This window comes from Pristis pectinata, chromosome 38, assembly GCF_009764475.1.
Source record: "Pristis pectinata isolate sPriPec2 chromosome 38, sPriPec2.1.pri, whole genome shotgun sequence".
Taxonomy (NCBI): Eukaryota; Metazoa; Chordata; class Chondrichthyes; order Rhinopristiformes; family Pristidae; genus Pristis; species Pristis pectinata.
The window spans coordinates 8,165,608-8,179,882 of NC_067441.1; the positions used below are offsets into that span (position 1 = coordinate 8,165,608).

The 14,275-nt window shown below is 46.9% G+C and overlaps 1 protein-coding gene across 2 annotated transcripts in view; it reads right to left on the reverse strand.

The window, feature by feature from the left end:
* Positions 1–14,275, reverse strand: part of stx5a (syntaxin 5A) — a 48,107-nt gene that overhangs the window by 15,939 nt on the left and 17,893 nt on the right. Inside the window, exons 2-6 of one of the 2 annotated variants that reach the window (XM_052045105.1) lie at positions 13,611–13,710; positions 9,705–9,932; positions 8,440–8,510; positions 6,225–6,280; positions 2,734–2,804 (exon numbers count right to left, since the gene is read on the reverse strand). In XM_052045105.1, coding sequence (XP_051901065.1) covers positions 2,734–2,804; positions 6,225–6,280; positions 8,440–8,510; positions 9,705–9,914 — 408 coding nt within the window. In that variant the 5' untranslated portion in view covers positions 9,915–9,932; positions 13,611–13,710. The remainder of the gene's footprint in view (positions 1–2,733; positions 2,805–6,224; positions 6,281–8,439; positions 8,511–9,704; positions 9,933–13,610; positions 13,711–14,275) is intronic. The other variant, XM_052045106.1, reaches the window with a different exon arrangement.

The following is a 14,275-nucleotide window of genomic DNA, read 5'->3' on the forward strand; positions in this document are numbered from 1 at the left end:
CCACTAGTCACAGCCCCCCAGTCTGAATGCACTCCCTCCACCACAACCCTCTGCTTTCTACAGGCAAGCCAATTTTGAATCCACACAGCCAAGCTTCCCCGGATCCCTTGGCCTCTGACCTTCTGAAGAAGCCTACCATGCAGAACCTTGTCAAATGCCTTACTAAAATCCATGTAGACCACATCCACTGCACTACCCTCATCAATCTTCCTCGTCACCTCCTCAAAGAACCCTATCAGGCTTGTGAGGCAAGATCTTCCCTTCACAAAGCCATGCTGGCTGTCCCTAATCAGACCATGTTTCTCCAAATGCTCATAGATCCTATCTCTTAGAATCTTTTCCAACAGCTTACCCACCACAGACGTAAAGCTCACCGGTCTGTACTTCCCTGGACTATCCGTACTACCTTTTTTGAATAAGGGGACAACATTCGCCACCCTCCAATCCTCCGGTACCATCCCCGTGGCCAACGAGGACTCAAAGATCCTAACCAACGGTTCAGCAATCTCCTCCCTCGCCTCACGAAGCAGACTGGGGAACATTCCGTCAGGCCCCCAGGGACTTATCTGTCCTAATATTTTCTAACATCTCCAACACATCCTCTCTCTTAATATCTACATACTCTAGAACATTACCCTGACCAACACCGTCCTCAGCATCATCAAGACCCCTCTCCTTGGTGAATACTGAACCTCACCCACTTCCACAGCTTCCAGGCACATCCTCCCGTCTTTAATCGGACCTACCTTTACCCTAGCCATCCTTCTGCTCTTCACGTACGAGAAAAAAGCCTTGGGATTCTCCTTAACCCTACCTGCCAAAGCCTTTTCATGTCCCCTTCTTGCTCTCCTCAGCCCTTTCTTAAGTTCCTTCTTTGCTACTCTATATTCCTCACGAGCCCTGTCTGATCTTTGCTGCTTACACCTTATGTATGCTGCCTTCTTCTTCCTAACTAGTTGTTCACCTCTCTCGTCACCCACGGCTCCTTCACCCTGCCATTTCTTCTCTGCCTCACCGGGACAAATTTATCCCTAACATCCCGCAAAAGATCCCTGAACATCCACCACATCCCCATAGTACATTTCCCTTCAAAAATGTCATCCCAATTTACACTCCCAAGTTCTCGCCTTATAGCCTCATAATTCGCCTTTCCCCAATTAAATATCTTCCCGTCCTCTTTGCTCCTGCCCCTGTCCATGACAATTCTAAAGGTTATGGAGCAATGGTCACTGTCCCCCAAATGCTCACCCACCAATAGATCTGTCACCTGTCCCGGTTCATTACCTAAAACTAGATCTAATATGGCATTCCCTCTAGTCGGCCTGTCAACATACTGTGTCAGGAATCCGTCCTGGACACACTTAACAAACTCTGCCCCATCTAAACCTTTGGCACTAAGTAGGTGCCAATCAATATTTGGAAAGTTGAAGTCTCCCATTATAATAACCCTGTTATTTTCACATCTTTCCAAAAATTGCCTCCCAATCTGCTCCTCAGTATCCCTACTGCTACTGGGGGGCCGACAGAATACTCCCAGGAGGGTAACTGCTCCTTTCTTGTTCCTAACTTCTACCCATATTGACTCTAGAGAGGATCCTTCTACATTATCTACCCTTTCTGCAGCTGTAACAGTGTCCCTGACCAGTATCGCCACCCCTCCTCCTCTTCTCCCCTTCTTCCCCCCCCCACCATCCCTTTTAAAACACTGAAAACCAGGGATATTCAATATCCATTCAATATGCAATGTTCAATATGCATAAAATGAATCCTTCTCCCCCCTCTAATACATTTGGCTATGACCTTACACAACATTGCAGGACACAGCAGCTCACTGCATGAAATGAATCCTTGTCCCCCCTCTAATACACTTGGCTATGACCTTTAATCGGAGTCCCAATTACCAATCCTTCTGTCAAGGTCTTTCATCATTTTGTGAATTGAAGGCTCTTTCATGTTCGATGAAGAGCTCTCGCTCCTTTAGTCTTTCCACAGAACAAAGCTTTGATGCAGCTCAGGACCACACTAGGCAGGCATGCAGCAAGTTGCGGACAAGTCCAAACCTCCAGCCACATGGCGGTGATAGCTCGTGGGGCTCCTGTCTGTGGGGTAGCAGTCAGCCAGAACTCCCAGAGATGACACCGTGGGACCTCTGCTGATCGCAGACGTTAGGTTACGGACTGCACTGTGCTTGACTATCTCACCACTGCCCTCCTCTCGTGTTTCAGCAGTCCCTGATGTTCACCAAGGCCAAGAGGGCCCCTCCCGTCAGATATGGCAGCAGTCAGTACGAAGATACCACAAGTGGTATAGGAGAGTCGGGCTTTTAACTTATTGGGTTCAAAGCCCCCGCGCCCCCTACCCCCTCATCCGTCATTGACACCATGTGAGGGCGGCTTCTCTCATATCGCCCCTGGAGCCCAGATCTTCCAAAAGATCACTTCAAATGAGTTAAGTCTCAACCATTATTCTCCGCAAAATTTCAGTCCCTTTAAGGCCAGAGCAGGTTTTCTAACTGTTACTAACTTGCACCCACAGCTACAGAAACAGAAAGCTTGCGTTAGTATCACACTTCTCCTGACAGTTTCCAAGCCCTTCGTGGCTTTGTAAAACGCTTTGAGGCAGAGGGTGTGGAAGGTGTTGTATCAATGCTTTGTTCTTTTCTTCACCTGGAACGAGGGACCGGGGAAGCACAGTTTAACAAAAAAAGCCACGAGGCATTTTAACTCCCCAAACCTGTTTGATGATGTACGTCAGCTCTTCAATCTCAACAGCTTTGTCATCGAAGAGTGATTTCCGCTTTGCCACTGCAACAAAACCAGGAGTCGCCATCAGTACGGGTGAAAAAAACAAGAGATCCGACCGGAATCTAACAAAGGGCTGAGGTTCATATATTGGGCAAGGGATACGTTGGAATGAGTTGCAGGCTGGAATTGAATTGAAGGATTTCTATATAAGACAAAAGGTCAGAGCCTTGAACAACTAATCCAAGCTGCATGGAGAGAGAGCAGTCCTGTTAGAGATACGGTCTACTGAACGAAGCCCAGACTCCTCTCCCAAGTGAGCATATTAGGAGAGTAGCCAACAGTCTAAGACTACTTGCATGCAGAAAATATCACAGCGCTTTCATGCAATGGAAATGCAATCCCTAGAGCCAGGGCAGACTTCTGCACCCTTCGGGACTGCAGGTATACCAGGCTGGCAGTACGCAGGCACTGGGCTTTGACCAGCTCAGTATAGAACAACAATTGAATCTGGAGTAATCAAGTCTGTACAGTCAAGCCAACTAAACCACAGAGGGAAAGCTAAAATCTCAAATATGTATTACCCAGTGTTTACAGTATAGAAATAGGTCAATTGGCCCCACTACTTCTCCACACGAGTTTCCTGCCGCCCCTCTGCATCACCACGTTCTTCCATTCATTTCTCCCTGACGTATTTATTGAGCTGCCTCTCAATTACAGGCTGTGGGAGTAAGTTCCACATTCTCACACCTTCTAAATGGATTAGCGAGCTGGATCCTGAAAGCTGTCATTGATTTTTTTAAAAATAGCTTTTGAATTTTTTTTAAAAAGATAAAGTTACCTAAAAAAAATACAAAAATACAAAAAGGAACTTAAGCAAACTAATTTTACAAGGTAATTTGTCGACCCCATGTCCTCCCAGCTCACAGACCTACAATGCTATTGAAGTCAACGTGGGCTCGAATCCTGCCCAGGCCCCAGCACAGAACCTGACGGGCGAATTCCTCAGCACTCCAAGTCTGAGAGTACATCACTGGACGTGCACACCACATACAGACATCCAGAACTTCAGCTGTTTAACCAACTTGATCTGGAACTGATAGCTACACTCAGCACAATCTGACACACTGGCATCTAGAGTCATAGAATCGGAGTCATACAGCACAGAAACAGGCCCTTCGGCCCACCATGACCATGCCGACCCCTTTTGTCCATGTACACTAATCCCATTTGCCTGCATTAGGTACGCATCTTTCTGCACATTGCCTATTTAGCTGTTTAAATGTCTCTTAGACATAGTGATTGTATCCAATCCACCACTTCCTGTGGAAGAGAGTTCCAGACATCAACCACTGTGTTTAAAAAAAAACTTTCCCTTCAGATCCCCTTTAAACCTCCTTCCTCTCACCGTAAACCTGCACCCTCTTGTTTTGATACCCCTACCATGGGAAAAAGATTCTGACCATTTACCCTGTCTATGCCTCCCATAACTGTATGTCAGGTCACCTTCGCCCCAGGGAAAACAAGCCCAGCCTATCACAAATCCAATTTTGGATCCAATTAACCAGCTCACCCAAGATCCCTTGTGCCTTAACCTTTCGGACCAGCCTACCACACAGGGGCTTGTCAAATGCCTTACTAAAGTCCACATAGATAACGTCTACCAACCTGCTTTCACTAATCTTCCTGCTTACTCAACACACTCAAATTAGAGAGACAGGTTTTCCCTGGCACAAAGCCACGCTGATTATTCCTGATCAGCCCACCTTTCCAAACGTACATAAATCCTATCCCTTAGGATTTTCTCCAGTAATTTTCCTATCACTAACACAAGGCTCATTGGCCTGTAGTTACCTGGCTTATCCCTGCTGCCCTTTTTAAATAAAGGAACAACATTAGCTATCCTCCAGTCTTCTGGCACCTCATCTGCGGCTAAGCACGACGCAGAAATCTCCATCAGGGCCCCAGCTATTTCCTCCCTTACTTCCCTGGCATAGGTCTCATCAGGCCCTGGGAGTTTATCAACCTTTGTGAGCACTATGACATCTGTCACCCCCTCGAATACTGACCTGCTCCAGATTATCCACACATCCTTCCCTGATCTCACCACCTTCCACATCCTTCTCGTGGTGAGTACAGATGAGAAGTATTCATTCAGGACCTCACCCGCGTCCCTTTTACACATAAGATTACCTTTCCAAGTCCCTACATGGAACCACTTTCTCTGGCCATCCTCTTGCTCCTGATACGTTTAGAGAATGATTTGGTATTCTCCTTAATCTTTTTTGCCAAGGATATTTCACGACCATTTTTGTCCTAATTTCTTTAAGTTCTCTCCTACACACTCTATATTCCTCAGTTTCTCCCCAGTCACCTGTACGGCCACATGCTTTCTTTTTTCCCCTTCATTGTCCTTTACCATCCAAGGTTCCCATCACAACCTTTCACCCTCACATGCCGGCCCTGAACTCTTAAAAAGGCCCCCACTTGTCAGCTATTGTTTTAACTGCAGGGACTTGCTCCCAATCTCTTTGCCAGGTCCCCTCTTAACGCTATTGAAATCAGCGCATATTAAATTCATGGCAGTCATCTCAATGCCCGTCCCATCTTTCAAAGACCTTATCAGACCACCCTTCAGTCATCTCTTTGCTACACAAAAGATGCAAGGCCTGTTCAGTCACAGCAATGTTTACACAGGCAGACTCCATTATATGCAAGGAAATCATATGCAAATTACTGACATAAGTGTTACCAGAAATGTGACAAGAAACCAAAGGAAGGTTTCCTTTCAATTCCTTGTTTTGTTCAGTATCGCCGAGTTGCTCAGAACACTGATACCATCTGGTGTTCGGCAGAGGAATTTCTTCCCCAGTCACCAGAGTTCAGAACGAGAATGACCCAGAGTCGCTGTGACGTGCATGTGGGCACGTCAAATTAGTGAGACAGCATTTCTCTCAAAGCCATGCTGACTACCCCAGAGTGGTGACCGGTGGACAAAGTTCTTCCCCAAACACCAGTCAGCATGCCTTCTTCCACAAGAGGCATTTAGCCCTACAAGCCACCAGAATTATTAAGGTACCAGAAAGACCACAGACGCTGGAATCTGGAGCGGAAAGCAAACTGCTGGAGGAACTCAGTGGGTCGAGCAGCGTCCATGGAGGCCAAGAGATGGGTCGAGACCCTGCCCGACACTGACCCTCCTCGGTATTGTTGATTATCCTTTTGCCTCCACAGAGGCTGTTCGACCCGCCGAGTTCCTCCAGCAGTTTGGTTTCTTTAGCACCCGAATTATTAAATTCAACTTCACGTCGAGCCCTGGGGGGGATTGAAAGCTCACCCTTACAGCCCTGTGTATGTTTCAGCATTTTGGCTGAAGATGACAGATCAGAATGTGGGAACTTTCCTTTGGCCTGACCCAACCGTGATATATTCGCCCTCACTGTGCTGGGCTATGAGAGTATCCTGCTTGCCGGCAATACTTACATATAGTCAGTTTTTCCAGTTTGGAGAATGTGTTACTCAAATCTTTGCCAATTCGCCTGCAATGAAAAACACATGACACTTATTGAACCCCATGAAGATGAACAATTTCATGAAGAATATCTCTACATGTTGTTCTGCAGGTCTGCACTGTCTAGAGCCTCAGTCCTTAACTGGCAAAGATGGCCTGTGCATGAAAAGTCTCACCCAATGCTGACCCAAATTTATTCTGTGCCAATTAGCTACTGATTGCAAGTACCAGCAAATATCAGGTACAGCATGGGCTGGTTAGATAAAGATTATTCTGCACCATCCCACTGGACACGCCAAGACGGAGCACAAATCAGGTATTCTAAAGTTCCCTCTGCACTGTCCATAAAATGTCTCACTAACAATCTCAGCAGCCCCCATGAAAACAGCATGGCCAATTTCAGCCATCCTTGTAGCACAGGCAGAGTGCCAACTCAGCCCCCTGGCTGATGAGAGCTGAAATTCCATTCGTTGTTCAGCTGGACACTAGCCCAGTTTGCCTTAACTACTAATGGCCCTTTGTAGCCAGCCAATGGCATGGCACCTTAGGAAGCTGGGAATACTCCTGTGGGTCTACTATAATTTCTTGCCTCTGCAGAGTTCACACCTGGATTGTTTGAGACAAGGCAGGTCAATGCAAGTCCTCATTATTTCAACTGATTAGCTGAAAGAACTTCTATAAGGAAGAAACTCTGCCAGCAAGTGGTGCACAAGACTGAACATAAGATCGATGTCTGGATGAAGCTGCATTAGTTGAACTTGGCTGGGCTGTTCCCCTTGGACCAAGGATGTGGGGAATTACTCTGGATCTCAACTAGTCCGATTCTGGGCTCCCATTGTGGGAATGTTAAATATTAGAGGACATAGCTTTAAGGTGAGAGACAGAAAGTTTAAAGATTTATGAGGCCATTTTTAAAAAAAATATATATACAAGATATCTTTATTAGTCACATGTACGTCGAAACACACAGTGAAATGCATCTTTTGCGTAGAGTGTTCTGGGGGCAGCCTGCAAGTGTCACCAACATAGCATGCCCACAAACTTCCTAACCTGTATGTCATTGGAATGTGGGAGGAAACCAGAGCACCCAGAGGAAACCCACGCAGACACAGGGAGGATCTACAAACTCCTTACAGACAGCGGCTGGAATTGAACCCAGGTCGCTGGCGCTGCAATAGCGTTACGCTAACTGCTACAATCCCACGCCTGCCTCTAAACACACAAGAGTGGTAGGTGTCTGGAACACCCTGCTAGAGTGAATGGTGAAGGCAGATACAATAGCAACATTTAAGAGGCATTTAGACAGGCACATGAACAGGCAGGGAGTGGAGGGAAATGGACCAAGTGCAGGCAGATGGGCTTAGTTTAGGTTAGCACCATGTCTGGGCAGACATGGTGGGCTGAAGGGCCTGTTCCTGTGCTGTACAGTTCTATGCTCTCTACTTGCTGGAAACTGGGAGTTCTGCGGACAGTGAGACAGAACAGGATTGAGATGCGGTGTGTCGCCATCTACAGTCAAATAGCTTACCGACGTCCAGCAGGTGCACGAACAAGCTGATGAAGAGGCCAGCAAGCATTGGCACCTTCAGGGCAGGAAGGAGTCAAAGTGGAGGAAGTGAACTAATGCACAAAGTTGGGGAAGATGCGGCGAGGATGTTCCCCAACGAAGGAGGTCTTGAATTAGGGTTTAAAGTCTAGGCACTTACCAACTTAAGAATGGCACAAGGAGGAATTTCGGCTCTTAGCTGTGGACCTTTGGCTATCTCTGTGGCCAGCCTGTGAAGTATTTTCAAAGTTGACTGGTGGAGAGTTCTGCACGACTGGGGCTTCAGGATTGGGCAGGGATCAGACAAATGCTCAAATCAGCCTCCTTACAGGACGGTGGAGCAGGCTTGAGATTGTATGGCGACACAGGAGACTGCAGATGCTGGAATCTGGGGAGCAAACAACTTGCTGGAGGAACTCAGCAGATCGAGCAGTCCTGATGGAGGATTCAGACCCGAAACATTGACAATTCCTTCCCCCCTTCCCCGCAGATGCTGCCTGACCCACTGAGTTTCTCCAGTAAAATGCTCAAGACTGTATGGCCTAATTCTTGTGCATATGTCAGGATGGTCTGCCCAGTGCCCACTCACTGCACTCCCCAACATCACCCGAGCACTGAACGCGTTCTGCGATTGCACTCACTTGGCCATGACTGTGAATTCACTCCGCTGGCGCACTGCGTTCAAGTGAGGCTTGTTAACCTGTAACCCATTCTGAAAGAGAAAGATCAGGAAGGAGGAACTTTATATTAAAAAAATGAAGACAATTTCTCTCTCTCTTCTCCATAATTTCCCCCAATAATCTTCTAAATTCCAGAGAACAACATTCCAGTTTGTGCAAGCCCCCATTTAACCCTTGAGAGCCCACACACTAATAAAATCTATATTGCTTCTCTCCAAGTACTTCCTCCCTGCTATTAAAGGAGTTGTAGTAGAACATCTATCCCCTTGAATTCCTGACCTTTAAATCTTAAGGTTTTCTTATTTTCCCTAACTGTCCACGATAGTTCACGCATGCACCATCCTTAAGTTTCATTGGACCTTCCCAGCATCCAACTTCTCACGACTTAGACCATAACCTATCCCAGTTCACGAACAGCTGTGAAGATGGAAGTTCGCATCTCAGGGGAAGCTGGGTACGTACAAAGGAGATAAAGGAAAAGAAAATAGATAGTCAGAGGCTTTTTCCCAGGGCTGAAATGGTGGCCACAAGAGGACACAGGTTTGAGGTGCTGGGGAGTAGGTACAGAGGAGGTGTCAGGGGTAAGTTTTTTTTACTCAGAGAGCGGTGAGCGTGTGGAAGGGGCTGCCGGCAACGGTGGTGGAGGCAGATACGATAGGGTCTTTTAAGAGCCTTTTGGATAGGTACATGGAGCTGAGAAAGATAGAGGGCTATGGGTAAGCCTAGTAATTTCTAAGGTAGGGACATGTTCGGCACAGCTTTGTGGGCCGAAGGGCCTGAATTGTGCTGTAGGTTTTCTACGTTTCTAAAATGCAGAGAGGGCCTGGTGAACAGAAGTGGATGGAGGCACATGTGCTGCAGAAACACCAGTGTACAGCTCTTGGGCCAATGGCTCTCCGCTGTAAAATCTATGTCACTCTTGGTAATGACCGTGGTTACCAGATGGGAATCAGAGAAGCCCATTGTAGGTTGTCTGGGTTGGGGTGGGGCTAGGGGGCTCGGCACACTTGAGGATAAGGCATCATCTGAGATCTTGTTCATTGTAATCCTGGAGCCAAGTGCACATTAATACTGTTGAAACAATCTTCCAAATTCATCCTTCCCCAACTCGTCTACCACCCCACCATTTCCCTACACATCAAACCCCCCAGCCTTTTGCTTTAGCCACTTTCCCAACACCTCCCCACCCGCTTTCCCTCCCCGACGAGAAGTTGCCGAGTACTCACCTGTCTGCTTTGCATCGACTTGCAGGCAGCAAAGAACTCCTGTGTGCGATCGCGACACGACATGACGTCCTCCTGGAAAGTGGGCGGCGGGGCACTGGAAGAGACAGAGATCGGAGGGAAGGACTTGGAGGAGAGTACTTGTGTCTGTGCTGGCCCAAGGTACACTCCCTGCTCAGTACTGGAGGGACCGTGACGTCTTCGCGTATTCATCGAGGCTCATACCCCTGCCTGGAATTGAGAAGAGAAAGCGAATGCATCTTATGAGAAAACCTATTTACATTTATATAGCTCCTTAATATTAGTGAGCTCCCCACAGAGATCACTAACAGAGGGCCAAATGAACAATAAGACATTAGGACTGGTGACCAATGCAGGAGGGAGGATCTGTGCTTTATAGAGGGAATTAGAGCTTAGGGTCTAGGCTGAAAACATAGATGCCAATGGTACAGTGATTAAAAATAGAGATTTAGACCCAAATCGCATTAGATTGGTATTGGTTTATTATTGTCACTTGTACCGAGGTACAGTGGAAAAACTTGTCTTGCATACCGATCGTACAGGTCAATTCATTACACAGTGCAGTTACACTGAGTTAGTACAGAGTGCATTGATGTAGTACAGGTAAAAACAATAACAGTACAGAGTAAAGTGTCACAGCTACAGAGAAAGTGCAGTGCAATAAGGTCCAAGGTCACAACAAGGTAGATCGTGAGGTCAGAGTCCAGCTCATCCAATAAGGGAACCGTTCAATAATCTTATCACAGTGGGTAGAAGCTGTCCTCTTCTATCTGATGGAAGAGGAGAGAAGAGAGAATGACCCAGGTGGGTGGGGTCTTTGATTATGCTGGCTGCTACACCAAGATAACGAGAGGTAAAGACAGAGTCCAAGGAGGGGAGGCTGGTGTCTGTGATGTGATGGGCTGTGTCCACAACTCTCTGCAGTTTCTTGTGGTCCTGGGCAGAGCAGTTGCCGTACCAAGCCGTGATGCATCTGGATAGGATGCTTTCTATGGTGCATTGGTAAAAGTTAGTGAGAGTCAAAGGGGACAAACCGAATTTCTTTAGCCTCCTGAGGAAGTAGAGGCGCTGGTGAGCTTTCTAGGCGCTGGTGAGCTTTCTAGATCACAGTTCTGCAAGGGTTGGGCTTGCAATTTGGGGAGATAGACCCCAAATTTCTAACCCTGTAATACTGTAATGCAGTTAGCGTCACAGTAAAACTTCAGTAGTCTGCTTTCCTACTTGCTCATTTGGTTCTGTTCCCCATGCTCCCTTTAAATTGGACGCTGGAAAATTTATACTACTGTGTAATATCCTAAAAAGATGAATCAAGTGAATTAATAATAGCATCCAATAGTCTGGCACTGCCGAATCCCAAGGGTACCAGATTATCAGAGTTTTACTGCACTGACAGGATCAGGATTAGATGCAATGCCTTCACGGTTGAATAATTCACCAGCCCTTTCCAAACAGGCTTGTACTAAGGGCCACTTTGTTAGAAAGATCACATGCATAACCTGGCTAAAGGAAGCACTCACAAGAGAGGAGGGGAGGCGCAAATATAAACTGGAACCAGCAACACAAGAATGACGTAATCAGGGAAAAGGCACATTGAGCACACGGTGGGAAAGGGAACTTGTGGAACAAGATATTTAGTATAGGAATGTGCTGGTATGCAACAACTTGAAATATACAGCGTCTTTAATGTAGTCTCTTAACAGACTTTGCCCAGGTTGGGACAAAGTCTGACAGAACTACAAAGTGTAAGTGGATGATTAAATGGTTGTTTAAGAGTAGGTTTTTTTAAAGAAAGGACACTTTAGGGAGGGAATTCTAGATGTCAGTAACTGGACAGCCATCGGCATAAGAAAATGGGAGAAGTAGGCCACTCGGCCCCTCAAACCTGCCGCACCAGCTAATGTGATCTGCCCCAGGTCTCATCTCCTCTTCTGCGCCAGTTCTCCATTGTCTCCAATTTCCTGACTTTCCACAAAGGCATCAACTTTCTCTTAAAACAAAAACCCAGTGCTTTACCCTCCATGACCCTCTGGAATTTAACACCCTTTGAGAGGCCAGAACAGAAGGAATGAAATCTAGCAAGCAAAGGTGTAATGAGTACCTCAGGTGCAATGTGAAAGACAGCTGGCAGAGCAGGGCATTCTGTGCAGGGATACACCTGCATTTCTTAAGGCCTCCAGACCCGTTTCTTTCCCACACTTTCACTCACAGATACCAACTCCTCGGCACAAAGTGCACATCCAAGCACACACATCAGGAGAGAGGGCCAACACACATCTGCAGCTCCAAATAAACATATCACATGGACTCAGAAGATGTAAAGAGGAACATCACAGCAATGCTAAACCCTTGGGCTGCTAAAACTCCCTGCAAAATAGAGCACTCTGCCACTGCATCCAGTTTTTCCTTATTTTTTTAAAAAAAGTCTCAGTTTTCAACTTTTCTCAATTCTCCCCCAATCTTTTCCATTTCAAGGAGAATAACGCCAGTTTCTCCACAGAAATGAAGTTACTTAGCCCTGGAACCTTGCTAGTAACTTTCTCCTGACAGCCTTCTTTAAGTGTGTACCCAAACTGAACCAGCTCAGTCACCACTTTTTTACCTTTCATTCAGATGGTTGTACATACCATCCCATTCCAGATTCTCGAGCAGGTAGTTTGGTTTTAGAATCCAGTGCATTACAGAGTGAGGCTGCACTGTCAGAGGGAGCTGCAGTTTGGACGTGACAGTAAACTGAAGACAATCCCCTACCACCTGAGGTCACTTCTGAAGAATGGGGGACTTACCACCAATAAGTCCCTAGTATTCAGGGGTATACAGTGGCACAGCTAGTAGCATGCTGCCTCCCTGTTCCAACGCCCCCGGTTCAATCCAGACCTCCAATACTCTGTGTGGGGTGTGCTCGTTCTCCCTGTGACTGTGTAGGTTCCCCCTCCTCCCCCCAAGTGCTCTGGTTTCCTCTCACATCTCAAAGACGTGTAGGTCGGTGGATTAATTGGCCATTGTAAACTGTTCAAGTGTGTCAGTGTGGGGTACACTATGGGGGGGGGGGGGGCGGCGTGAGGGGAAGAGTTGATGAGAATGTGGGGAGAAATATCAAAAGCATGCCGAGGGAACTCGGCCTTTCTCCTTGGAGTGACGGAGGATGAGGGGGGACCTGACAGAGGTATATAAGATGATGAGAGGCATCGATCGGGTAGATAGTCAAGAGGCTTTTTCCCAAGGGCTGAAATGGTTGCCACATGAGGACGCAGGTTTAAAGGTGCTGGGGAGTAGGTATAGGGGAGATGTCAGGGGTAAGTTTTTTTCCACTCAGAGTGGCGAGTGCGTGGAACGGGCTGCCGGCAACGGTGGTGGAGGCGGGAGACGATAGGGTCTTTTAAGAGGACTTTTGGATAGGTACATGGAGCTGAGAAAATAGAAGCTATAGGTTCTCTAAGGTAGGGACATGTTCGGCACAGCTTTGTGGGCCGAAGGGCCTGAACTGTGCTGTAGGTTTTCTATGTTCTAAATAAAATGGGATCAGTGCAATAGTAATATAAGTGGGTGGTTGATGGTGAGCACAAGGTCGCTGGACCGAAGGGCCTGTTTACGAGGCAAAAGGAATAGGAACTGTTGTAGGGAGCGAAACAAAGAAGGATGCGAGGAGCATAATCACCAGCACAACCAAAACACGGACACCACGGAAGAGTAAGCTAGAAGGCAGCTTGATCTGCTCTGCCATTCAACATGTTATAGCCTGTACCTCAAGTCCCTTTACCTATCCAATCCCCACACCCCTTTGTTCTCTTACTGCCCAATAATCTCATTCTCGATGAAGGTCACATCTGAGCATCTTGGGGTGCAGAGATTCATAACCACCCATCTCCCTCCCACCTCACAAACTCTCACCTCAATCCTAAATGGTCGATTCCACATCCAAACGCGAGCCCTACACCCCAGTTCCACAGCTCAAGCCTCTCAGCGTCTATCCTGCCGACCCATCAGAATACTGCAAGCAAAAGAAATGTATCCAGGGAAACAGAGTTAAGCAGGATACTGGAAGCAGAGGTACAGATCTGCCCTGATCTGCTCAAGAAGCTGTTTAAGAAGGAAGCAATTATCCTGATATCAGAAGGGAAAATATTGGAATCTATCACCAAGGAAGTGGTATCAAGAGATATACAAAATAAAAACAGGATTGAACAGGGAAACAATGTTTGAAAAACCTGCTGGAGATTTTTGAGGCTCTAGCTAGCAGAACAGACAAGGACAAACTAGCTGATGTGGTGTACTTGGACTTTCAAAAGGCCTTTAATGAGATGCCACACAAGTTGGTCTCCCTGCTATGGGAAAGATGCCATTAAGTTAGAAAGAGTGCAGAGGATCTCGCTGGGATTTGAGGATCTGTGTTATGGAGAGAGGTTGAGCAGGTTGAGAATTTATTCAGTGGAGCGTAGGAGAATGAGGGGTGATCTTATAGAGGTGTATAAGATCATGAGATGCATAGACAGGGTGAATGTACACAGTCTTTTTCCCAGGGTTAGGGAATCAAGAACTAGAGGGCACAGGTTTAA